This window comes from Chroicocephalus ridibundus, chromosome Z (assembly GCF_963924245.1).
Source record: "Chroicocephalus ridibundus chromosome Z, bChrRid1.1, whole genome shotgun sequence".
In the NCBI taxonomy this organism is placed as follows: Eukaryota; Metazoa; Chordata; class Aves; order Charadriiformes; family Laridae; genus Chroicocephalus; species Chroicocephalus ridibundus.
Window position 1 is genome coordinate 82,404,003 of NC_086316.1, and position 26,043 is coordinate 82,430,045.

Genomic DNA, 26,043 nt, shown 5'->3' on the forward strand with positions numbered 1-26,043 from the left:
TCTGCTCTATTGGACGTTGTACTCGGGGCCTAGGAAGCATGGTACCCCATGGCATCAGTCCTTACCACACCTGTGTGGCCTTGCGTATATCTGGAAATGCAGCAAGACGTTCTCGTCTGAACGTCTTTTAGGAATAGAACTGTTTTCTTCTAAGTAAGTAATTTATATATTACCTCGAAGGACCAAAAAAGGGAGAGCTCTGTTGGATTCTGCCTGAAGGTGGGGTATCCAGCATCTGAAGGGATGTAGGATTTACTCACTACCTGTATTCCTCTTCTTATTCTGTCTCACTAAAGCAGTTGTCTTATTAAGGCATTCGTTATCTCTGTCTCCCTGTGGAGCACCCCGGGGAGGGACAGCAGGAGCTGCGCAGACGACACTGCTCCAAGAAGCTGGCACAGCATGTTATCAGGGTCTGTAGGGAGGCCAGGCTCCTCCAGAAAGGCCCAGGAGGAGGCCAAAATCCTCTGTACCACTTGGAAGACAAGCAGCCAAGGGAAGTTACTGAACATAAAAAGCCAATTCAGCACTCATGGGCACACATTCTTCCCAGTAGCTCCGTGTCTGGACATTCCTCTTCCAAGCCAGGGTTTGCTGGGCTTTAGGTCTATTCAAAGAGTTGGTGAATTCAGAGTTAGAACCAGCACCCATATTTTGGGATTACTTCTGTCCATTTAGTGAATGTGCAAGCCAAGTTTCAGCCTCAGTGGGGACATCTACATCCAGAAAGCCTAACACCATCTATTCTGCTCAGTCAGATGAAAAATCCCAATAAAAAAACCGTGCAATGTATTTTAGAGTAGATACTCTTCCAGGGGAAACAACCCTGCGTGGTCTGCAGTTTATGGCTAATCACATGGACTTGTTCTCATGCCAGCCTTTCTTGGTGTGTACTCTTGCACATCTGTCATGGTACTGAGCAAGTACTGAAATAAAGGCTGAGGAAGGATATGTTCTTTTAGAATCATAGAATCATAGAATGTATTGGGTTGGAAGGGACCTTTAAAGGTCATCTAGTTCAACCCCGCAAAGGCTTCCTTTCAGGAGAGGCAACTCACACCACCCAAACATCCTAGAGTGCTTTGAGGGTGTACCATTCCCAGCCCTGACAGAAAGTGAACGTGACAACCTTTAAAAAAACAAAAAAAACCCAACAAACATATCCATCACAACGAGTCTCAAAACTTATTTTTAAAATATGTATTTAAAGAACTAAGACTACAGCAGGCTGCTTCAGAAGAATATTCGTACACTTGGTCTTTCAGAAAAAAAATAGGATAACTGATTCCTTGAGGTGCACTTTGTACAGTTCGTTCTAATGCAGTAGGACAGATGTTAAAGTTTACTGTGATCTTCTCTGCACAAGGATATACAGTAAAAGCCCTGGAGACTGGTGGACTTATGCACACACTGAAGTCATGCAGATTCAAGTTGAAGAATTAGCAACTCCCATTGCTCCAAAGTTAGTCACCTGGCACCAGGTTTAGACAGCAAAACTGTGTCCTAGTCCCCATGTCCTGCATGCCTGTGTCCAGTGTCGTAAAGCAGTGAGGAGCTGTTAAGCAACCCTTCACACAGGGACTTCAGAGAGACCGGCAGTCCCAAGGCATGGGAGCTTCTGAAGCAAAGCCATAATCATATATATGGTAACGAGAAGGGCATGAACTTTGAGGAGACCTGATCAGGAAACAAGTTTCATGGCTCCAGGCCAACCTCAGTAGCTAAGTTTGTTTCCAGTGGTGCATAGACAGAATGAGTCCAAGTTCAGTGATTCCCAGAGGTTAATCAAATGGAGGTCTCCAGAGGCTACCAGGGACAAGCTATATCATGAGCCTAAAACACCCCAAGCCCCTCATCGGGGAGGTGGTTGGAAGAGCTGACCAACTGTGGAATAATTACTTTTCACGCAGCACCGACTTCTTCAGATCCCCAGTAACGCTGTAGAGTGCAGGATTTCCCAGCAGGTTTCTGGCAGCACAGCATCTCGCTTGGTAGCTGTGCTGTGGACCAGGCAGGATGCAAACTAGCTTCCAGTAGCAGCGCCTAAGCTTGGAGCACATCTACAGCTAAGCTAGACACATGATGTAACCATTGGTGCTCCTCTAAATAAGCTCCCTGCGACATATGACTGAAATTAAATCTAAATTACAAGTTTAATCACCATTAATGAAAGACTTTAGAAACAGGCAAAATGTGTAACCTGAGATCTGCATGAGATACATATGCCCTGAACACAAGCCAGCGTGCCCAAAGCATTGCGTGGTGCTCCCCTTGGCACATAGGACTTCTCTAGTTATTTGGGGCATGGGAGACTCCAGCTTCTCCCAGACGGCTTCACTTTAGAAGAAATTCAAATCAAAAACTTTTTCTGACACAGAAGATCCCCCTGTGTTGGGGTCCATCGCTTACATTACTTTTCTTCCCCTGAGGGTGAAGATGGGATATCCGTCCAAGGAGTTTGCTGATCAAAGGCACAGATTTTTAGCAGGCGCTTTCTGAATGTACGAGTAATTATCAGAGTCCGCAAATACTTTCTTAAAATGGAGAAGCACTTCAGCTCTGTGTGGCCGGGAGTAACTGGAAATGCCAACTCTGCCACGCTGGCCAGACTGACCGTGTCTTCTGCATGGAGAACCTACAGAACAGGATTGACAACGTCTAAACCACAGCTCCAGCTCAGACCAGCGATGGGAGGGCTGACATGATCACCACTCCCAGTTGGTCACCTCAAGGTGTCATCCCTTAACTGGTGGTCTTTGTTTCTCCACTGTCCCTGTTCTGTGCAGCTGCATCTCATATTAAATGGTTTCTTCATCAAATAGGAGTACTTACTGTGGCTGTTAGTGATGTATCAAGCTGTAGCCATCCACTGTGGCATAATCAGGCTCACCTGAAACATGGAGCACAAAAAATTAGGTCTGCTCATGAGAAGTGCTCATTATGAGACTTTATGCAGGACAGAAACACCATGCACTGGCTACCCATATTAAAGGGATGGGAGGCGGGCGTGAATGAAGCTCAAAGAGATGGCTCGATTTGCCAAGGAGCCAAAGTAGGACCTCATTTTACTGAGTCCCAGTGGAGTATCCCATCACTGCCGTGGCACTGGCAATGACACAGCGCGTGCTGCTGAAGTAGAGAAGGGCCCAAACTGCAGAGACTGGTGGGATCCCAAGCTTAGACATCCTTAAGCTTGAGAAATGCCTACACAGAGTGCTTTGATCACAGCTCTCCTGAGTGAAACCTTGGCTCCAAAGTCAGCACCCAACTTCCCAGCATCTTTCAGTGGGGACCGGACTTACAGCAGGAGCTTCACCTAAAGCAATCCCTTTAGAGAGCTAAAGCTCGTGACCTGATTGTGAAGAGCAAGAGGAGAGAGATCCTCTGTGGGGCCAGAAACCCCATAAAGCAAATAACTCACCTGGCGCACTGGTCGGGGTGGGTAGAGGTCCCCTCCTGCACAGAAGGAAACACAGAGCTGAGGATCTGTGTGGCCATGGGACTCCTGTTACCCTGTCTCTGTGATCCCCAGCTGCCTCCCAGAGATGGTGGAAGGGCAAGAGGTTTGGCCAGCCTGGGCTTTATGGAGGCCTGATACGAAGGCATGTCATGGTGGGCTCACCACTGACACCCTGCTTGGCAAACACAGGAGTTGAAGCTGATACGGTAGGCGAGAGGAAAAAATAACCAAAGAGCACTAAGTTGTGGAAACATTCACAAGTGAGCCTCAGGGCATGCCTTTTTACACGCCTCTGCCCAGAGTGAGACATCAGGAAGCCATAATTGGACATGACTCCTTTCCCAGTGTGACAGCCAAAGTGGCACACTCATCTTTAGCATAAGTCTTTAGCCCTGAATCTTCATCTTCCCCCCGGCAGAAGCATCCTTCACCCTGTCCTTCCTGCCCTGTCCCAGAGGAGTGAACTCAGCTCTACTGTTCCTTACTCTACCCACGCATGCTTTTAACAGATCCATCTCTCCTCAGGCAGAGAGACGACATGGAGAACCATGCAGGGAAGCCCAGAAGGTTTCATCTTGGTATCAACGGCTGCTCTAAAAGGGAGCTCAGACTGTTCCTAGAGAGAGCAAGACATGAAATTCAGTATTCCCCAGGCTATCTTGCTTTTCTGCTGAGTACTGCAGCTCCTCACCTCCATGCAAAGGACTTCTCAAAGCAGCTTGGTACAAGAAAAAATGAGCACACCCTCACCACAAGCACTTTCAGAATAATATTGCCACCCACGAGAAGGAAGACATCACCCCACAAGGGGGAGCAAAAACTTCTGACTAGGCTTGAAGGAGTCCTTGAGGACCTTATAATAGGCAGCACATTGGCATAACTCCATCTGCGGAGAGTGTCAGACTACATAGCATGGGAAATATTTTGCTCTCATACTCCCAAGTCAAGCTTCCAACAGACTGAAAGCAACAAAATATGCTGCTGCTTTTCTTTTTTGGAGAGCATCATTTGCAGTGGCAATTGCAATTGTACATGTTACGTGCCTTACCTTGATATAGCTGCAGGAACTGGGCTTCTCACAGGAGTTGCATTTCTCTGTGCATTATAGTAGTTTTCATAAACAACAGGAGCTAGGAAAAGTTAACAATAGTAAAGCACAGACCTTCTGTAAGCATAAACCACTTGTAAAGACTACCATTCAGATGCTAAGTCTTTCCTCTCTGTGGGAAAATGCCTGATCAGGAAATTAAAAGTTACAGAAAGGGGAGATTATCTTCAGGAGCTGGTGATAAGTGGCAGAGACTAGTGCTGCATGCCGGAGAATGAAAGGAGGGATGTTGCAAAATCAATGTTTTTTGCATCCAAACTGATGCTGATCAGAGCAGCAGCTCCATGAGGAATGCAAGTCAGCACTACTTTGTGAGATAGTACCGAGCTCTTACCTGGGGCCAGGCTTCCAGTTTTGCGTAAATTTACGTAAAAATCAATATCCTTCTCAATGCTGCACATTTCTAAACTCTTGCGAATCTCCTCATATTTCTGCAACAGGGAAATAAAAATCATTTCTGTACATCAGGTCAAAAACCAAGAGGTTTTTTTCCCAATTGTTTATCACATGTGGGGTGAAAGGCCAGTGCTCACCCAGGACACAAGCCTCAATAGTGGGAGAATCAGAGAATCACAGAATGCTTTGGGTTGGAAGGGACCTTTCAAGGCCATCTAGTCCAACTCCCCTGCCATGAGCAGGAACATCTTCCACTAGATCAGGCTGCTCAGAGCCCCGTCCAGCCTGACCTTGAATGTTTCCAGGGATGGGGCACCTACCACCACTCTGGGCAACCTGGGCCAGGGTTTCACCACCCTCAAAAAATGTGGGAATCCCAGAGGAAACCTCATCTGCAAGAGCTCTGGCCCAAACCTTCTGCCTGCACGCTCATGCTGGTGTCTGGTGGCCAATCGAAGGCCACAGCCCAACTCAAACATAACACAACTCAGTGCACAGGAAAACAAATTGGGTTCTGCTTTCCAAAAAGAAAAATTAAGATTTTCATCTGACGTACTTCATCATTCTGGACACAGTCCTGGGAGAGCTGGTTGACATGAAGCCAGAGGGCATTGCGGAAGTAGTTGATCCGCTCGCACTCCTGAGTCTCAAAGAACTGTAACGACACAGACAAAACAGCCCTAATGTCTTTAAAATGAGAGCAAATCTCTTTTATCCTGAATGTTTCTTATCCACGAGTACCACTACAAAGATGGCTGTCCTCAGCAAGGAGCAGGTGGTGGCGGTCCCCTCTAGGGAACATGGAAACCACAAGTCCTCCAGCTTGTCCAGAGAAGAAATCACCCGTCTATGCAACCAGGTATTTCAAAGATGAGTGTTCAGCTTGGGAAGGTCTTCAGGACCAATGTGGAAGGGGTCATTTGGCAAAACACTCCCTCTGGGGAGATCAAGCCAGCTTCTAAAGGCAGTCCATGTTCCCTAGGTTCCAGTTCACCTCCCTCCCACAGGTATGGAGTGATAAAAAAGCACTGGGGATGTATGAAAACAGAGGTGCATTGACTGGTTGGTCTTCTCCCTCCTTCCTGCCCAGCCCTTTTCCAAGCAGGTTTAAACCCAAGTCTTTTGAAATCTGTCTGGTATACCTCAATTTCATGTGCCTTAATGCATTTCCATGAAAGATAATATTTCATCCCAAGTGTACATATGCACTTATTATCAGTTATGACCTCTGCAACACCCCAAGGGGAAAACCTCCACGTGATCCATCTGTGGAACTGAAACTACTCCTTCCCACCCCCCACCATCAGAGAGGCTTTTGGAGACGCCAGGCACAAAAAGCACACCAGCACCGGGACACCAACGCATACCACACAAAACAGACAGCAAATTCCATTGCAAAAGGAAAAAGTAAAATAGAGGCCTCAGGAGAAATAGCTTAGGAAGGGATCAGCACAGCTGGGAATGGCAAGGTTGTCTGCAAGCTTGCAGCAGACCTGGGGTAAAACCTGGATCTCTGCAGTCCCTGTCCATCCCTTGGTCACAGATCACAGGTTGCTGCATGACAGGTCAGAAGCAGAGCAGCTGCATGTTACTCACCACCAGCTCTGAACTTCCCCAGCTCATGTTAGAAATCCTTGCTAGACTACTTGGCTATGAGCCAGCCTGCTTTAGGCCAATACCACCACTTGGAGGGTTCCCACGCTAATGTGAGATACGAGGCAAAGGGCTCCCGGTGCGTGGGGATGGCTTCACCCAACCTGTGTCACCAGCCCACCACCAGCCTCTGCTGCAAAGTCTTTTGAAGTCTTTCAGAGTTTCAGAGACTGCTGGGTGGTGTTGCAGCTATAGCACGTATTGGCCTCAAGTCACCAGCTCTGCAGAGGTGACCATGGCCGTGACTGTTCAAGAGGATGGCCACACTGAGCGTGCAGGCAGGTAATGGGCAAAAACGACAGTGCTTAGCACAATGATTCTGTCAATTTTAAAAGGTGATGGAAGAAAAAAATAAAAGTAAAAAAATAGTGGACACCCTGAAGTGGTGGGACCTTGAATCCAGAAGCCAAGTGTGAGACACACGTAGGGTTAGCTGCAACGCATCCTGCTGCTTCCCTGCCAGGGGAATACAGAGGGGGCAAATCTGCACTATCCCTGACCCCCGCAGCAAGGGATGGACATCCAGAGGACCACATTGCCACCTGAAGGTGTTTCAGGGCATTTACCTCGCAAGCTTTGATGTGCTCCTTCTGCCATTCTTCCCGGATCTTCTCCAGTGTGGTAACGCTCTGCTGGTAACTCCTGTCTGCGAGAGGAATCAAGTTGTCATCTGATTAACGTTAATTAAAAAAACTTCTTTGCTAGAAGGTGATGTGTGAAGTCTGAAATGGATGTCAGGGAGAAAGCAGCAATGCATGAGCTTGACTGTGGGTAGGCATTGCAAGGGGACACAGAGCCGCACAGCAAAGTGGAGGGTCATGCTGCAGGGAAATGGTGGGAGTAGCATTGGTGGAGCCATGCAGGCTTCTCCAGGGCAAGTGCCCACCTCCGTTATCTTGGGGATGCAGTCATAGAATCATAGAATGGTTTGGGTTGGAGGGAACCTTGAAGATCACCTAGTTCCAACTCCCCTGCCCTGGGCAGGGACACCTCCCACCAGACCCGGTTGCTCAAAGCCCTGTCCAACCTGGCCTTGAACACCTCCAGGGATGGGGCAGCCACAGCTTCTCTGGGCAACCTGGGCCAGTGTGTCACGTGCCTGACCCAAGAGCTGGAGCTTGCCCAAGAGTCATGCCATGGCTTCACAAACCCCTGCCCCAGGAAACACTCCCCTCGCCCTCCAAATGCTGCATTTCCACACTCACCTGAGTCCTCTAGAGCCGATTTTGTCTGAGCCAGCTTCAGGAACAGCTGCCAAAAATGGGAGAGAGAAGAAAGGTAGAGGAGAGCCCTGGTGCATCACCGACGGCACTGCAGCCCAACTGCGGAACTTCACCAGCCCTCCCATCTCACCTCAAAACACAGAGCTGGGAGAAGAGCCACAGGACAGGAGAGCTGCAGGAAGAGACCTCCCCTTGAACCCTTGCCCCACGGCCCCCTGCCTCTCCGTACCTTCTCCTGCTGCTTCTGAGTCACCAGGTTTGCGTTGCGGTGCACAGCCTGTTCTGCCTCGTCCTTATCCCTGCAGCGCTGCTCATAGAGACGCTTGGCCTAGGAGAGCCACCGAACAGGGCAGGAGCATGTCAGCACACAACGAGATGGAAATACAGATCACGCAGGAGACTTGGGAGGAAAGCACAGCCTACGAGTGAAGAGGTGGAGGCAGGCTGCCAGCAGGGCAGCAGATGGCACACAAAGTCCCAGATGCCCTACTGCGTGGGCAAAACCAACCTCACAAGACAAGCTAATCTTCATTTGGGATGAAGAGTTCATGGCAATCGAGTCCATGACGACTAAATCACTCGTATCCAACCCTGCAAGGCTAGCCCTGTCCATGTCCCTGGCATACTCTTCAGATTTTCTGAGCACACCCTGCACACCCCTTGTGCAGACACAATATCGAGAGTTGCAGCAGAGGAGGAAGGCCCTTGTATTTAAGTCTTCCCCAGCACTACACGTGTGTGTGTTGGCAGCATTAACCCCCACGGCAAGAAACAGCAGCACGTTTGCTTTACCTCCATGGTCTTCTTGTACTGCAGATTCCTGTTTTTGTGAATCGCCTCCATTATCAGCTCTATCTGTGAAGGCAACAGACCCAGAGTCAGCACGTCACTGACCATCAAAGCCCCAGGGTGGACTACGTGGCTTAGGAAAGGAAGAGGCTCAGGCCAGATTGAGATGGGTTTAAGGACTTTCATCCACCAAAAGCATCTTCACAAAACCCACCTTATGTTATTCTATCGTCTAAGCCTCCACTTGTGTATGCAAAGGAGCTCTACAAATGGAATCCTAGCAGTATATAGTACCATATCAGATCCATAGGGCCTGGCAAAATTGGGAAGCCCACTCTGCTCTGCTAAGTCCAAATGGGACGCTCACTCTAGCAGTTGTCCCTCGTTTTCCAGACAAAGGAATCTCAAGGCAGCAGTTAAAAAATTTTAGCAGACCCTATGGAAATCATCCAGCATTATACATATGCTTTAAAAACATCCCTGGTTGAGGCTGGCACCCCTGGGGCTGAGCCACTGCTGTAACTGGCCCCAAGATGCACCCAAAGGAGAAGACGCGGCAGTGAGAAGAAGGAAGCTGGAGGTTGCTGCACGGTTCACCAACATGGTTGCAACACGTAGGAAGGAACTAGGGACTTCCCGGCAGCGGCAGGCACCGGGGGCACGGAGGGGGCTGGGGCACGGTGGGAGGCACTGGCCAGGAGCAGCCCATTGCCGGGGCGGGATCGACACCCTGCAGCGAAGACACACGCTCCCGCAGCGCCTGACCTTTTTCCGATGCAGTTTTTGCTTTTCCCTGAAGTCCTCCATTTTCTTCGCTTCCTCCCGAAGGGTTTGCGCCAGCTGGATGTGACCTTGGCCCACGTTGTCTACCTCTGCAAAGAAAAATAAATAAATAAATATATATATATATACGTTCTTAAAAAGACTCTGTTGCTCAAGTCAACTGTTGTAGCTGACATCAAACTGACCCCACATCATACGTTCCCTATCAGAAACATAGAAAAGTGGCAGCACTTTTGAAGTGGCCTCCAGGCAGCGCTTGCCTGTGTAAGGAGCTATTCAGAACCAGCCCTGCTGGGGCCTGCCCTTCAGTTTAAGAAAAGCCCCATCAAGAGAAGTTATTCAGATGAGCAGAGTCACATCTCTCCCCTCATCCAGATGAATTCGGGCACGTGAAAACACATCGCACCCTGCAGCAGCTGGCTGAAGGAAGTGTTGGCCCAGGCTACCAGACAACCAACTTGGGACACAGAAAAACTAATGCTAAAAAAACCTCAGGCTCGTCTTGTTGAAGGTTAGCGGCCGTACCATGAAACACCACCCCAGCAAGTTCATCAAAGGAGCTAAGCCAAACTGCAGCTCACGATTCAACCCCCAGAGCTGTTTCAAACCCGCAGCTATTAATAGTCGGCTGCTGCAAGGGCTGAGCCTCGTTAGGGAGGTCCACCAAGGGACAGGACAGCAGACAAACCTGGCTGGGGTGTAGGGTCGACTCAGCCCAGGACAGCAGAGCACTAGCCCTCGAGGTCCGGATGCTGCCTGCCTGTACCCCGGCGGGCTGTGACACATGGCAATGAAGGGGCAATGTAAAGCGGCCAAAGCACCATCTTTTAGATGCTCCGATTAAAATCATAGACTCATAGAATCATTTAATTTGGAAAAGACCTTTAAGATCATCAAGTCCAACCATTAATCTAACAGTGCCAAGTCCACCACTAAACCATGTCCCTCAGCACCACGTCTACCCGGCTTTTAAATACCTCCAGGGATGGTGACTCCACCACTGCCCTGGGCAGCCTCTTCCAATGCTTGACAACCCTTTCAGTGTAAAATTTTTTCCTAATGCCCAATCTAAACCTCCCCTGGTGCAGCTTAAGGCCATTTCCTCTTGTCCCATCACCTGTTCCTTTGGAGAAGAGACCGACCCCCCCTGGCTACCCCCTCCTTTCAGGGAGCTGCAGAGAGCGAGAAGGTCTCCCCTCAGCCTCCTTTTCTCCAGGCTGAACACCCCCAGCTCCCTCAGACGCTCCTCACCAGACTTGTGCTCCAGAGCCCTCACCAGCTCCGTTGCCCTTCTCTGGACACGCTCCAGCACCTCAAGGTCTTTCCTGTGGTGAGGGGCCCAAAACTGGACATAGTATTTGAGGTGTGAATTACTTTGTATGTGTGTGAAGAGGGCAAGGCAAGCCAGTCAAATGAACTCCAGATGAACTTCCCATGCACAGCTTCTGATGTGTAACACAAGCGCAACTTCTGAGCTGCAGCCAGCACCAAAAGCCCAAGAGATCCCCACAGGGATGCCCCATGGGTCTCCTCTCCCACCCATGCCCTGGAGCACCCCATCCCAAACCCCATGTGCTGAACCGAGATGGGCCAGGAGGACACCCTGTGCCTGACCCCAGCATCACACTGTTTTGAAGGTTTCTCTGCTATTTTCTTCCCCAGCAGTTGCCTCCAGGCTTTGGTGCTGCCAAGTGTCCTGACACCCACAAAGAAGAATTACTTACGTTGCTTGAAAACATCCAGGGATCTCTTCAGCGTGCTGAAAAACAGGCAGAGCATTAAAGAGTGGGAAAGCACAGCCCGGTGCAGGCATCATCAGAGCACCTCTCCCAATCCAGACAGCAAGTTTCTCACTCAATGCCAGACAAAGCAGAGCGAAGCAGGTTTATTTCCCTTCCTTACACCTCCGTCTTTTTCCCTCTCAGTAAGTATAACACACCTCACTTGGTTTGAGATCTACTTTACATCTTTCTGAATATTGGATGCTGTTAAAAATTCTAAGTTTCATGACAAATGTTTCAGTCAACCTCCTGAAAGTATCATTTGGGACGCATGAACACCTCCTACATGGTGCATTGGCCAGTGGTTGAAAATGTAAAGGACTTTTCTCCCTATTAATATTGCACACTAAAGATTTCAGAAATATTTTACGTGACATCTCAGTATAAAACTGTAAATAAATGATCAGAGAATACCAGACCGGGCATGTACAAAGTATAGAAACGAAGCAGAAAGCAGAAGGCACCAAGGGTCACTGAGGAGGTGGAAACCCACTCATGGAACCAACCTCAGCAGCTGCAGCACCCCTGCAAGGTGGTAACACACTGGACTTTGAAGATTTGCTTGGTTTGAGTCAAGGAAGTACCTGTACTTCCCTCCAGCCACAAAGACGGTCAGGAGAGAGCCCAAGGTCTCATGATCCTTAGCTCTCTGCTGAACCACCAACCCATATCTTGCCTGAGCGTCTACAATGCTGTGGTTAGTCTATGGGTGGTGAGGACTTGGTGGAGTCCAACTCAATTATTGGCAAAGGTCAACACAACTGTGCATTGTTCATTCACAAAACCAATTTCAGATCATCTTCTGGTAGCATCCCAATTATATTTCAACACTGTTTTGTCTCTCACAGCCTCCTTCCTTCTCCTCCTCCTTCGTTGCCCCAAGTAAGGACACCCATGAAAGCAAAACGCACACAGGACTGTGAACTTACTTCAGCTCCGTCTGCCCACAAGGCTTCTTCTTCGACAAGTTAATGAGCTCTTTGCCATATTTTTCTTCTATAATTGCCCTATTGAGGAAAGAGAGAAATGAGAGGAAATTCTCACTTCAGAAACTGATACTTGTTTGCAGCAGAGGCCAGGACTCACTCTTAACATCCTGCCTATCTTCTGACCTGCTGCAAACCAACTGTGGATGGTTGGCTGAAGGAAGACTGTTGTTTGCAGTTACCCAACAGCCTTTCTAGTTAAAAGACTTTGTTCTGGTGTGTCTGTGGTCCTGATGCATTGCTCTCCCCATCTCCCCATGGCCAATGGGTGCAATCTCCTCAGCAGGAGATAGAGGACTAAGCAGCCAGTGCAGCTGGTGGCTAGATACAGCCAGGCGAGTCACCCGAGTAGTTTTTAGCTCAGTTTCCTGTGGGAACAAGGCTTGTGCGATCACACGTTTTCTGCTTCTCAGCCATCAGCGTCTGCCGGTCCACCCGCACAAAGTACTTTTGAACCTGATTTGGCTGATTTAAACCAAATGTGACAGAAGGGACCCACCAAAGACGGCTCAGCCACCATACATGTGTGGCTAAGCTGGGCCATTTCAGCTTTTCAGGACTTTTTAAAATGAGGCAACCTGCCTCATTTTAATCTCTCCTGCCCACCTCTGCTCCTTAGGGAGAATGCCTGAGGAAGAGGCCACATCTTATGGGGTAACATAAATAACACCTTTGAGAAATCATATTGTTCTCCCCTCTGGGAAGAAAGAGAGGGGGCAGAAAGAAAGCCTCTGTGTTGCAGTCTAAGAACAGCCAGCTTTCTGCCGTTGCTTTGAAATCCATACAGACAACCGGGGCCAGACTCGCATGGCCAAATGTAGATATCTCCATCTGGGCAAGCCACCCCAGCTGTCTGCAGTCAATGGAGAGAAACAAATACTGTTAGAGTATTTGTTTATTAGAGTATTAGAGCATTAGAAGGTCTACTGGATAAAATAACTAGTTTCCTAAAATGCCTGTATCTCTAACACAGATGCAGATGCCTATGTTGTTGGTTTCTAGAGTTTGGCAGTGGGCTTCACCTAACTTAACTTTAAAAACTCCAAAAGCTTGTAGGGAAATGGCAAAAATCAACATTATGATTTATTTTTTTTTCCTCTGTCTAACAACATTGCCATGAACTTCCTTTTGAGACAAAGCATCAAATCCAACAGGCGTGTTCTCCGCAGATGGAACTGTGTAACAGCTGTGCTGTACATGGGCAACAGGGCCGTGTTCAGAGGGGGGTGCCAGTAGCAAGTCCAGGTCCAGCCTCTAATCTCCTCATGGCTAGACACATCAGTGGGAACCTACACCTTCTTCAACAGTAAAGAGGAATGGGGGACATGGTTTGGAGGAGGCTTTTTGCACTCTCTCTTTTGCCACGGATGAGTGGGACACAGTTCTCAGGGTTCAGCAGATGGTTCGTCGGGCAGATGGAAATCCCAGATTTTCCTGGAACATGGGCTTACGGCCTAGACAGGTGTAGGTGCATTGGAGACTTAACTACAGGTTCTCCTCCTCTTCATCCCCATTACATTTGCCCCAGGCTGGTTTATACCAAGTCTTGTATTCAGAGGTTTGTTTTCTCCAGTTCTCTATACCAAAATTACATTAATTGAGGGTTGTTCTGCAACGCTTTTCATATTTAGCCATTGCTAACGAGGTGAACCATAAAGTCAAAATACATGGCCAGACCATCTCAGTTGTGCCTTTGTAGCCACAAAATCTCTAGTTAGGTCATATCCTCTGATTAAGAAACACACTATCTAATTCTACTACTTCTTTTTAACAGAAAATCCGTGGGCTGTCCATAATATACGAAGATAAATTAAGGACAAAGCCATGCCTCTCCTCCGCCAAGGTCTTCACCTGATCTTCTGCAAGCTGAACTGCAAGGTGAACTTCATGGGACAGCGTGTGGCCTGGGCAGGCCACTAACAGCTGCAAACACATCAGTATAGATGTCTGGCAACATGTAAGACTGAATTATTAAACTGCTCCTGATTCCTCGTTCTTTTTAACAGACAGTTCAAAATGCGAGCATCAAGCCCTGGGCACCATCACTGCCTCGCAGCTGAGGATTCCTGGGCATGGACTTCATACCACAGCACCAGCCACGCAAGGAAAGGACAGGGTAAGAAAGCGAGTTCCTCATCAGTCAAAAGTCAAAGGTGTTTTAACATAGTGGACAGTTAAATGCAACAGAAAACAACACATTCCCAAACTGGGAATACAAGGAGTAGAAGTAGTGCCACCACCTCACTTCCCACGTTCAACCCAACCCACTCTCAGAGGCAGCTCCATACCTTTCCTTCAGGAAGTCTTCAAACTCTTTGCAGTTCTTCCTGCCATCATTCAGATGTTGAATGATGCTGTCGTAGCCAACTGTGCTCGTCAGATCCGTACTCTGAAAACACAAGAACAGGAGTCACATCCTCATCAGTGAAGTCCATGGCCACTGCCACCTCCAGTGGCATTTGCACAAGCAATGGCTCAGCTGGGAGCAAGCGTGCGAGTGACATTTTATGAAATAAGATCTTTTTCTTTTAGGCATGGGAGAGGCTCCAGAATGAGAACAGTGGTGGCAATTTGGGACAAGGCACTTCCATGACTTTCAGAAAAACAGAAGAGCTCAGTCCTACCACATCGTATTGCTCCGCCCTGGCCTAAGTACAGCTGGCCCCACGGCATATGGCGTGTCCTCCTAGGAGCTTAGCTGTCAGCTCTAATTTAATGAAATCAAACACTAAAAGTGCTAGAAGTCTCTAGGTATAGCCAGCCTCACTACTACTGCTCCTCAGAGTTTCTGCAGACATGGAGATGGATTTTTGGTTAATGTTGACTTGCACTGTTCCGGGCATCACCCTCATGTCTGGCGGTAGGAGCCTACATCTGGGCTGGAGGTGAATTTATCAGACCTTTCTGCACAGGAACGATGAGGTGCGGGTTTCTCTCTACTGCCTTCACAGTAATGTAAGGATGCACTTAATGACCGCTGCTGCAACAGCCTTCTCTTTGGCCTTGCAAAAAGCAACACTGTCCCACCCATTGATTCAAAACAGCACTGCAAAGATCATTTCCCTAGGTACCAGGCCCTCCCCCACCACTGCCGTATGCCCCCAACACATCACTCACAGCCAGCTTCTTCACTGCCACCAAAACATCACAGCCATGGAGAGGTCCTGCCTCCACCATCTATGCAGCCAAGCCCCATCTTCCAAACTAGGGCTCTCAGCCCTGCAGTGCCACTCACACTTCCCACAGACTTCTGCAGGATCGCTGCTTTCCTTCAAATTACTTCTTAAAAACATATATTGTACTGGTGCTTACTAAAAAAAAAAAAAATGATGCACGCAGCAATGATGTAGTGGACTGGGATAAAAATTGACTAACTCTACCCTATTCTTTCCTCATACCTGTGCATGCAAGCACCTTAGGACAAAAAAAGGATTTTTGCCCTATGATTATTGAGTATTTACCACCCTGATGAGCTGGGCCAAGAGCGGGGCTCCTAAGTGTTATGGCAATACAAAGAGATGCTCTGACCATGAGCTCTCCTTCTCTGGAAGAAGCCTGAAGCGGATGCAGGGAGCTGAGCAGAAGGTGCTACCTATCATCTTCTGCAAAGAGGAGCAGTTGGTGTTGCATAGAACAGCACATACGGGAGCAAAAAAATACAGGGAAAGAGACTGCAGAAAGGAAGCAATGGTAGGAGCAGATATGAAACTCAGGGCAAGGAAGCAAAAGCCACAAATAGTTATTAAGAAGCTTGAAGAGGAATAATGGCAGGATGGAGAGATTCAGGAAATGGTTTGAAGCCAACATGAGACTACACAGAGAACTGGTGTGAAAGTGTGGGTGACGGGGCGGGGGGGATTTCTCAGGAGTTTATACCCAGCCAAAAAATGAGGAGGAACAGAGATGGTATTTGTGATAAACGAAGGATTTAATCATGTGGACTTCCCCGCTCAGTCAAGGACTTGAATGTCGGTGGCCAGAAAACAAGTGAAGTGGAGATATGGTGGAATGGGACTGGCAGGAAATCCCCGGGTGTCCCAGACCAGCTTCGCTCCGCCTGTGGCATGCATGGGAAAAGAGGACTGTGAGAAGGACCTAAGCAGAAACCAAAAGCACAAACGTCCCTCCAAAATGGGCTTATTATTGATAATCACACAACCAGTTCTCAGTTTGCGTTGCGTCTTTGCTAATCGGGTCTGTGAAAAAGGAAACATGCTTGCACTGAAACCAGTCTTCATGACAGTTGCAAAATATGGGAACACCCTAACTTGACTTTCTATCCCCGGTTTCAAGGAAATAGCATGGATTCAGAGAACAACTGCCGGTGGCTGAACGCCCAGGCAGAACGGAGCAGTCAGACCCACATGGCTGCGTCTCAGGGGGCACCTGAAGGCTCCTGCATCCTGCTCTGCTGCCTGGGACACTTGGGCTCACTGTGCCAGGCAGAAATGCCAGGGGAAAAATTGGGAGCATCCATCCAAAATGTGCACTAAGCTCTTTATTTTATCACTCTTCTTCCTCCAGTAGAAGGATTTCATTCCAGCATGTATGTGTTTCCTAAGCGCCCAAGGCTGGACCAGACCTCACAGTGCAAGGTGTTATACGAAACATAGAATCATAGAATCATAGAATCTTCATGGTTGGAAAGGGCCTTTGAGATCAACCATACACACACAAAAAAACCCAAACCCCTACAATCTCTGCCACTAGAGCATGCCCTGAAGTGCCACATCTAGACGTTTCTTAAACACCTCTAGGGATGGTGACTCAACCCCCTCCCTGGGCAGGCTGTTCCAGGGCCCGACCACTCTTTCAGTAAAGTAATTCTTCCTGATATCTAATCTAAACCTCCCCTGCCGCAGCTTCAGACCATTTCCTCTGGTCCTGTCATTATTCACCTGGCAGAAGAGGCCAGCACCCACCTCTCTACAACCTCCTTTTAGGTAGTTGTAGAGGGCAATGAGGTCTCCCCTCGGCCTCCTCTTCTCCAAGCTAAACATGCCCAGCTCCCTCAGCCTCTCCTCATATGCCCTGGTCTCCAGACCCCTCACCAGCCTGGTAGCTCTCCTCTGGACATGCTCCAGCACCTCAATGTCCCTCTTGTACAGAGGGGCCCAGAACTAAACACAGTACTCGAGGTGAGGCCTCACCAGTGCTGAGTACAGAGGAGGTAACAGAGACGGTGGAGGTTTCCAAAAGAGCTGCTGCCAGGCAGGAGGACCTCCTGGCCCAGGAGGAGCTGGGCAGGGTTGCATGCCGTGAAACCTGCCTTTGCAGCACCCTTCTGGGCAGATGTTGGCATAGAAAGAATAAAAAAGACCAACGTGACTGCCTGTGGGACATCCCAAAGGCAGGGCTGGCAGGGAGCAATGAAAGAGGAAGGGCAACATGGCCAGCACAGAGCCATGGGCGCAGAGGACAAGATTTAAAGACGTAATAAACTAAGGCAAAGACAGGTATGGAGGATGGGGAGTGTTGCATCAAGATCTGCCCAACCAGAGGGGTGCAGGAGGATGAGCATCTCTCCTCCCACCCTGCGGCACGTGGCTGTCCTGGTCCTCCCTACTGGGCAGAGCTCTGAGCCCACATGCTGTTTAGAAGACAACCCATGGAAACTACAAACAGATGATTTCAAGGTGACAAAGCAGCAGCTGATGCTTCCTGAGGCCACAGGGCTCAGAAGACGTGCTCCCCCTTCCCAACCCGCTGCCCGGGTTTTACCATCCTCCTGTGAGGGGAGGAATTTGTGTGCTTGTTGTGATGCTTTAGGTTTTGTTTGCACTTTTAGCCAAGAAGAGGGGCTAAAATGCTCTAGAGTGGACCTGAAGTCTTGTTATGAGCTCTGTGAGTCACAGCTGAAAGGAAAGCTGCTGAGCTTGACTTTTCCACCTCCAACCCAACTTTACATGGAAAAGCCCCTCCAGACACACACCCTACGAAGCCAATGACATGGCAGAATCATAGAATCCTTTAGGTTGGAAAAGACCTTTCAGACCATTGAGTCCACCCATTAATCTAACAGTGCCAAGTCCACCACTAACCTGTGTCCTTCAGCACCATGTCTGCCCAGCTTTTAAATACCTCCAGGGATGGTGACTCCACCACTGCCCTGGGCAGCCTCTTCCAATGCTTGACAACCCTTTCAGTGTTAAAATTTTTCCTAATACCCAATCTAAACCTCCCCTGGCACAACTCCAGGCTGTTTCCTCTTGTCCTATCGCCTGTTCCTTGGGAGCAGAGACCAACCCCCCCTGGCTACCCCCTCCTTTCAGGGAGCTGCAGAGAGCGAGAAGGTCTCCCCTCAGCCTCCTTTTCTCCAGGCTGAACACCCCCAGCTCCCTCAGCCGCTCCTCACCAGACTTGTGCTCCAGACCCCTCACCAGCTCCGTTGCCCTTCTCTGGACACGCTCCAGCACCTCAAGGTCTTTCCTGTGGTGAGGGGCCCAAAACTGGACACAGCACTCGAGGTGGGGCCTCACCAGTGCTGAGGACAGGGGGACGTTCACTGCCCCAGTCCTGCTGGCCACACTGTTCCTGACACAGGCCAGGATGGTGGTGGCCTCCTTGGCCACCTGGGCACACTGCTGGCTCATTCTCAGCCGCTGTCGACCAACACCCCCAGGTCCTTGTCCGCCGGGCAGCTCTCCAGCCGCTCTGCCCCAGGCCTGGAGCGTCCGTGGGGTTGGTGTGACCCACGTGCAGGACCTGGCACTTGGCCTTGGTGAACCTCACGCCATTGGCCTTGGCCCATTGATACAGCCTGGAGAGCCTCCAGATCCCTCTGCAGAGCCATCCTGCCCTCAAGCAGTCTGTCCCAGCCTTCCCCAAAATGAAAGATTTCGGGCATTGCACTGCTCAGGGCCACAGCTCGAAAGATCTTTATTTACTTAGAGCTCTTAGTGTCTCTCCTCAGTCTTATATGCTTAGAGAAATACAGCAGAAGCTGGATGGCTATTTTAGGAGTTGGAAACACCGTGCAAGAATAAATAGCTGTGCTATTCCTGCTCATCGTCAGTACAGCCTCAGAACCACTCAGGGTCCTGCAGTGGTTGCTGACCCACCACAAGAAAAATGCTTGGGGCGATACCTGCAGGAAGCACAGTGAGGAGGGCAGGAGATGCTGCAAGGGGCTGCAGCTCCTCCGCAACCCATAACTGGCTGGGTAGAACAGAACAGGCAAAACTCATTCCAGGGAGGAAGAGGACTCACTGCAAATTCACCCACCTGAGAACAGCAGCCTGCAAAAAGCAGCTTTTTTATTAATAATTTTTCATTTCAAGTTTCCTCCCCCCTGTGCCAACACCACCTATCCTGCTCATCCCACAGATGCAGAAAACAATCACAGAATCACAAAATGGTTCCAGTTAGAAGGGACCTTAAAGCCCATCCAGTCCCACCCCCTGCCCTGGGCAGGGACACCTCCCACCAGACCAGGTTGCTCCAAGCCCCGGCCAACCTGGCCTTGAACCCCTCCAGGGACAGGGCAGACACAGCTTCTCTGGGCAACCTGGGCCAGGGGCTCACCACCCTCACAGCAAACAATTTCTTCCCAATATCTCATCTAAATCTCCCCTCTTCCAATTTGAGACTGTTCCCCCTCGTCCCATGGCTCCCCTCCCTGATCCAGAGTCCCTCCCCAGCTTTCCTGGAGCCCCTTGAGGGACTGGAAGGGGCTGGAAGGTCTCCGCGGAGCCTTCTCTTCTCCAGGCTGAACCCCCCCAGCTCTCTCAGCCTGTTCTCCCAGCAGAGGGGCTCCAGCCCTCCCAGCATCTCCGGGGCCTCCTCTGGCCCCGCTCCAACAGCTCCGTGTCCTTCTTGTGCTGGGGGCCCCAGCAGTGGGCCATCCTGCCTACACGCAACTGCTTCTGCCCGCAAACCGCACCTTGTTCCTTTCAAACAACAACCTGAGGGTTTCATAACGCTGCTGATAAACTCCACCGAGCCCGTCTCCGTTTCGAGAAGGACCAGACGGAGTAAGGGGAAGTGAAACGGCCCGACCAGTGTCACATTGAGAGTCAGCAGCCAGGGAATGGACCCGGGAGCCCGGGGCTGGCAGTCCCCTCTGTCCCCAGGCACTGGGGACACAGAATAAAGGAGTTTATCCCCAACCAGCCACATGAGGCTAAAAAAAAAAATCACGTCGATGAAGAAGAAATACAGCCCTGACAAAATACCGCAGCAGAGGGTTCCTTTGCAGGCACCGGTGCTCCCTTCCTCTGCAGCGAGGGGCAAAGCATTTCTCATCCCCCTCGCTTCCTTTGTGCCATTGCAAAAGAGATGCAATAGCTCCTTCCTACGTGTTGGGGGGGAAATAAGTGTTTTCAGACACTTTGCCACGTCCTTTCTTAGAAAATTAAATCTGCCAGCGCGGCTTTTACCACAGAGGACTTGGCTGAGCCATGGGTTGTTTTAACAGCATCGCTTTTATGGGGGCTAAAAAATAAATATTTGGGAGTGCCTAAAATATTTAGATATGAAAGTCTTATTTTCAAAAATCACTTGACCAGACCAGAGTCTCAGTCTTCAGCATTATTTGCTTATTGTTTTAATGTTTTAAGAAGTGGTTCATTTTAATGCGCTCTGGAACACAACGCAGGGAGCGGAGCATTGCTTTTCTCTCATTAAATGCAAAATGGCCAAGAATCCACCCTCCAGGTTGCGAGCTGTCAGCCAATGGATCAGATTTAAAGTGTTCTTTAGCATTATCACAATTTCTATTTTTCCCACAGTGTTCTACAGGACCAAAGTGTTCTGATGACACCCAAAGCTTTGCTGTTAGGTTACCCAAAATACCGTGCACGGCTTGGGGAGAACCAGGCACTTACCGAGAAAATTATTAAAGTGAAAGAAGAGACCTCGTGTAGTGAAAGAAGAAGAGCAGGTTGCAAAAACAAATGAAAACAAAAGCCCACACTTGCTCAACTCATGGCAATCACCACAGGCAGGACGAGAGGAAACAAATATGATCTTTGGCGTATTTTTATTTTTGCACAGCTCTTTATTTTTATTTTGCGCAGCTCTTTTGCAGGCAGCACAGGCTGCGAGAGGAAGCGCCAACACGAGCTGGGGCATTCGGGGCAATGCATGTGCGGCACTGGGCATCTCCAGCTTTTGGACCCTGGGCAAGAAGGAGCTGTGGTAGGATGCAAAATAGCAACCCCTTTATTTAAGGAAATATAGAGACGTAGAATGGTTTGGGTTGGAAGGGACCTTAAAGACTATCCAGTTCCAACCCCCCTGCCCTGGGCAGGGACACCTCCCACCACACCAGGTTGGTCCAAGCCCCGGCCAACCTGGCCTTGAACCCCTCCAGGGATGGGGCAGCCACAGCTTCTCTGGGCAACCTGGGCCAGGGGCTCACCACCCTCACAGGAAAGGTTTCCTTCCTAGTATCTTGAGTGCTGTGTCCAGTTTTGGGCCCCCCACCACAAGAAAGACCTTGAGGGGCTGGAGCGTGTCCAGAGAAGGGCAACGGAGCTGGTGAGGGGTCTGGAGCACAAGTCTGGTGAGGAGCGGCTGAGGGAGCTGGGGGTGTTCAGCCTGGAGAAGAGGAGGCTGAGGGGAGACCTTCTCGCTCTCTGCAGCTCCCTGAAAGGAGGGGGTAGCCAGGGGGGGGTCGGTCTCTGCTCCCAAGGAACAGGCGATAGGACAAGAGCGAACAGCCTCAAGCTGCACCAGGGGAGGTTTAGATTGGGCATTAGGAAAAATTTTAACACTGAAAGGGTTGTCAAGCATTGGAACCAGCTACCCAGGGCAGTGGTGGAGTCACCACTCCTGTAGGTATTTAAAAGCTGGGTAGACGTGGTGCTGAGGGACATAGTTTAGTGGTGGTTTTGTCAGAGTCAGGTTGATGGTTGGACTTGATGATCTGAAAGGCCCCTTCCAACCTAGACGATTCTATGGTTCTATTCTATTGTCTAAATCTCCCCTCTTCCAGTTTGAAGGCACTACTCCTCATCCCATGGCTCCCCTCCCTGCTCCAGAGTCCCCCCCCAGCTTTCCTGGAGCCCCTTGAGGGACTGGAAGGGGCTGGAAGGTCTCCGCGGAGCCTTCTCTTCTCCAGGCTGAACCCCCCCAGCTCTCTCAGCCTGTCCTCCCAGCAGAGGGGCTCCAGCCCTCCCAGCATCTCCGGGGCCTCCTCTGGCCCCGCTCCAACAGCTCCGTGTCCTTCTGCTGTTGGTGCCCCAGAGCTGGAGGCAGCGCTGCAGGGGGGTCTCCCCAGAGCGGAGCAGAGGGGCAGAATCCCCCCCCCTCGCCCTGCTGCCCACGCTGCTGGGGATGCAGCCCAGGCTGCGGGGGGTTTCTGGGCTGCCAGCACACATTGCCAGCTCTTGTTGAGCTTCTCATCCACCATCACCCCCAAGTCCTTCTCCTCAGGGCTGCTCCCCATCCATTCATCTCAGTCCATTACCATCTTGTGCTGAGAGCTAAGAGCACAAGCAAACCCGCACGCAGGGAGCGGAGCCGCAGTGTGCTTTCCCGACATCATGAGCATCCCACCGTGAACTTCGGTCAGGACCAGCTTCCAGTGCAGGAAAGGACAGACACGGCACCTCACCAAAGAAATCAAAACTGCCAGGGTTTAAAGAGAAATCATGGCCCAGATGAGGCTTGAGGCACAGCCCCACCACCCCAGCAGAGCAAGGTGGGGCTGCAGCTCATCCCCATAAAGAAATTCCGCAGTCGCCATTTACGACCAGCCGTATTTCAAAGCTGGAAGATGCAATTCCAAAAATGACCCAGCTTTTTTTTTGGGGGGGTTGGTTATTTTTTAGACTTTGTCCCATGAGTTGGAGCATCCCTCCCCTGGAGCCCTCCGTAGATCTCCGCTTTCTCACCCGGCTGGCCTCACCACTGCTTTGGCAAATCACTTGCTTTGGCAAAGCAGAGTTCCCCTTCCCTTTCTGGCTTAAGCAAAGTCATTTGAGAGGAAAAAATTGCAGGAGGAAGTTTGCGCTTTCTCACAGTACTCAACAGCAAACTGAAGACGGACAAGCACCTTGTCTAAATTTGGGGTTTTTTCTGCCTGTCTCTCATTCCCCCCCTCCCTCCCCAGCCCTCGCAGCTGATGCACAGTCACCAGTACGTGGCGTGGAGACTTCCTGGGGCGGTACCTGCCTTTTCCATGGGCCAAACGAGGGCGGCAGGGCCACGATCTCTCCACTGAGTCACGTCCATCACGCTCCCACCCAACCTCCACCCCGGCCACCTGCCCCAGGCACGTTTCCTCAGTCCGGGGAGGGGGGAGGTTGAAGCACTCAGGCTTCGGAAAGGAAAAAGCCAAGCAAAATCCCTGGCACCGCCAACAGATTTGGGCTCAGCAGGCACTGGGGATTGTCCAGTCAATAGCCGTGTTTGCAATGCGGGGGGGTCGGGCAGGAGCGAGCGCCGAGCGCCCCGTGCGATGCCCCGGCTCCTCCTCACTTTGGGGGCTTGGGGCTGCTCCTGCCCCCGTGTTTTCTCCCACCGAGCCCCCTCCTCCTTCAAACAGCACCACGCTGCAGCGGGAGAGGAGCAAACCGGGCCGCGCTAGCCAGCGCCGGCCCCGCGGCGAGGTCCTCTTCTTCAGTCCGATGTGCCACTGGAGCAGGACAAACCAGGTCCACTCAGCTCCCCTGGTGTCACCGTTGTCCCCCCCCCAGCCCGGGAGACGCTGCCACCACCCTCACATCCCTCCCCTCCGGCACGTTTCCAGAGCAAAAAGGAGCAATTTGCCAAAACTTCTTGGCAGCAAATAGCTGAGAGACGGCTGCCAGATGCGCGGCTGGCTTTATTTTCCAAGCCAGGTTCGATACCTATGTGGGATTTACATATCTGACGGCGCTAATGATGCCGGGCGAGCCCAGCGCTCGGTACTTGCCCTTCTCATTCCACAACACACAGGACCCCCAAACCCGGCGCCCGCTCCTCCTGGGAGCCCACACACCTTCCCCCCACCCTGCCGCTCCCCAGGCACCGGCTCGGAAACCCTGAGCGCCATTCCCAGACGGGGATTTTCAGCCCCAAAAGGCAAAATTTTGCCCCTTATTTTGCCGGTGCCTGGAACAAAAGCCCGGCACGCCAAGAGGAACCGAGCAGGCGGTGCTCTGCAGCAGATAAGGGTCCCTTCAGCACTTCTCCATTCCCAAAAAGCACAGCTCAGACTCAAAGGAATAAATGGCAGTTTTCCCCAAACCGCGTTTTTCCCTCTGCAGCTGGGCAGCGGCACGCCGAGGGTCTCGCTCCTACTCCGGGAGCAGCTCGACATCAGAGGACCCTTTCTGGCCGTGGTGGCTCCAAGCAAGTTCCATCAGTGGCCAATTAATATTATCAAACCCTCAGCCCGACACTGATTTCCTCCAGGGCAGCAGCAGTAGCTCGCCCTGGCATATTTCGGCTGCACAGGGCAGCAAAGCTCGTGGTTGGGCCAGGGGATGCTCAGACCCACCCCAGGACCACGGAGGTGGCTCTGAGGCCAACTCTGGTCGGGGTGACCCCCCCCCCCCGCACCCAGAGCCGGCTGTGACTCCCCGCCTCCAGCTGTGACGCCCCCCAGGTCCTTCTGTGTCCCCGCTCACCCAAAAGTGGTCCCTGAACCGTGCCTCCCGCATGCTGCCACCGCCACCGCGCTGGGACACCGCTGCCACCACTCCCGCGCCGCTCCCGCTGACGCCCCGTCCCGCCCCACACGGCACGGCCCACCCCGCGACGTGACATCCCCACCCCGGCACACCACACACACACACACACACACACACAGACCCAAAAGAGCATGGTGACACCCAGCCCACACGCCACCGGGGCCTCCGTGGGTTGGGGGGACCGGGGAGCGCGGCTGCAGGTGGGTGAGGGCGGCGGGAATGCCATCCACGGGGACAAACCCACCGGTGACAAGCAGGCAGGGCGGGGGGGGGGATTCTGCCCCTCTGCTCCGCTCGGGGGAGACCCCCCTGCAGTGCTGCCTCCAGCTCTGGGGCACCAACAGCAGAAGGACACGGAGCTGTTGGAGCGGGGCCAGAGGAGGCCCCGGAGATGCTGGGAGGGCTGGAGCCCCTCTGCTGGGAGGACAGGCTGAGAGAGCTGGGGGGGTTCAGCCTGGAGAAGAGAAGGCTCCGGGGAGACCTTCCAGCCCCTTCCAGTCCCTCAAGGGGCTCCAGGAAAGCTGGGGAGGGACTCTGGAGCAGGGAGGGGAGCCATGGGACGAGGGGGAACAGCTTTAAACTGGAAGAGGGGAGATTTAGATGAGATATTGGGAAGAAATTGTTTGCTGTGAGGGTGGTGAGCTCCTGGCCCAGGTTGCCCAGAGAAGCTGTGGCTGCCCCATCCCTGGAGGGGTTCAAGGCCAGGTTGGCCGGGGCTGGGAGCAACCTGGGCTGGTGGGAGGTGTCCCTGCCCAGGGCAGGGAGGTGACACTGGATGGTCTTTAAGGTCGCTTCCAACCCAAACCATTCTCCGATTGCATGAGGTAGGACACTGTGCTGGAAACCCTGAATCATACTGGCTGCTCTAACCTGCTGCCTCTGCTTTAACCCAGGGACAGCTAAAGCAGTGCAGCAATGTAAAAAAATGCATTTTCCACTTAATTAATTAAGCGACCTGTGAGGCCACTGCCACTCGGCAAACATTTCTGAGGTTTATACTGAAGAAACCAGGTTTGCAGGGATTTTCCCTTTGGTGTTACTGGCTGCCCTGGCAGCAGAGGTCGTGTCACATCTCCTTTTCAGATCTGAAAGGTTTCAGTCAAAGCTTTGAAGAGGTTTTTAGCAACTTATCTGAACCTCTGTCATCTGAGGAACAATCCATCCAGCTGCAAGCACACCAAAAACTCCAAAGGGTGGACTCTGGAGCAAATTTCCAAGTTTTCTCCGTCGTATCTGGCTGCACT

At 51.1% G+C, this 26,043-nt stretch overlaps 1 protein-coding gene across 2 annotated transcripts; it reads right to left on the bottom strand.

Moving 5' to 3' along the window:
• Positions 1-1,224: 1,224 nt before the first annotated feature.
• PSTPIP2 (proline-serine-threonine phosphatase interacting protein 2) lies at positions 1,225-24,828 on the bottom strand. Of its 2 annotated transcripts, XM_063319977.1 has the most exons (15): positions 24,737-24,828; positions 14,468-14,568; positions 12,123-12,200; positions 11,137-11,171; positions 9,395-9,501; positions 8,633-8,695; positions 8,070-8,168; positions 7,823-7,868; positions 7,184-7,263; positions 5,521-5,619; positions 4,903-4,999; positions 4,509-4,590; positions 3,422-3,456; positions 2,833-2,890; positions 1,225-2,635 (listed from the first exon to the last, which is right to left on the bottom strand). In XM_063319977.1, the coding sequence occupies exons 1-14, from the start codon at positions 24,767-24,769 to the stop codon at positions 2,841-2,843; spliced, it is 1,005 nt and encodes a 334-aa protein (XP_063176047.1). In that variant the 5' UTR covers positions 24,770-24,828; the 3' UTR covers positions 1,225-2,635; positions 2,833-2,840. The 2 variants fall into 2 exon arrangements, with proteins under 2 accessions (XP_063176047.1, XP_063176046.1); XM_063319976.1 differs by lacking the exons at positions 1,225-2,635; positions 2,833-2,890 and having other exon boundaries at positions 3,339-3,456.
• Positions 24,829-26,043: the final 1,215 nt, after the last annotated feature.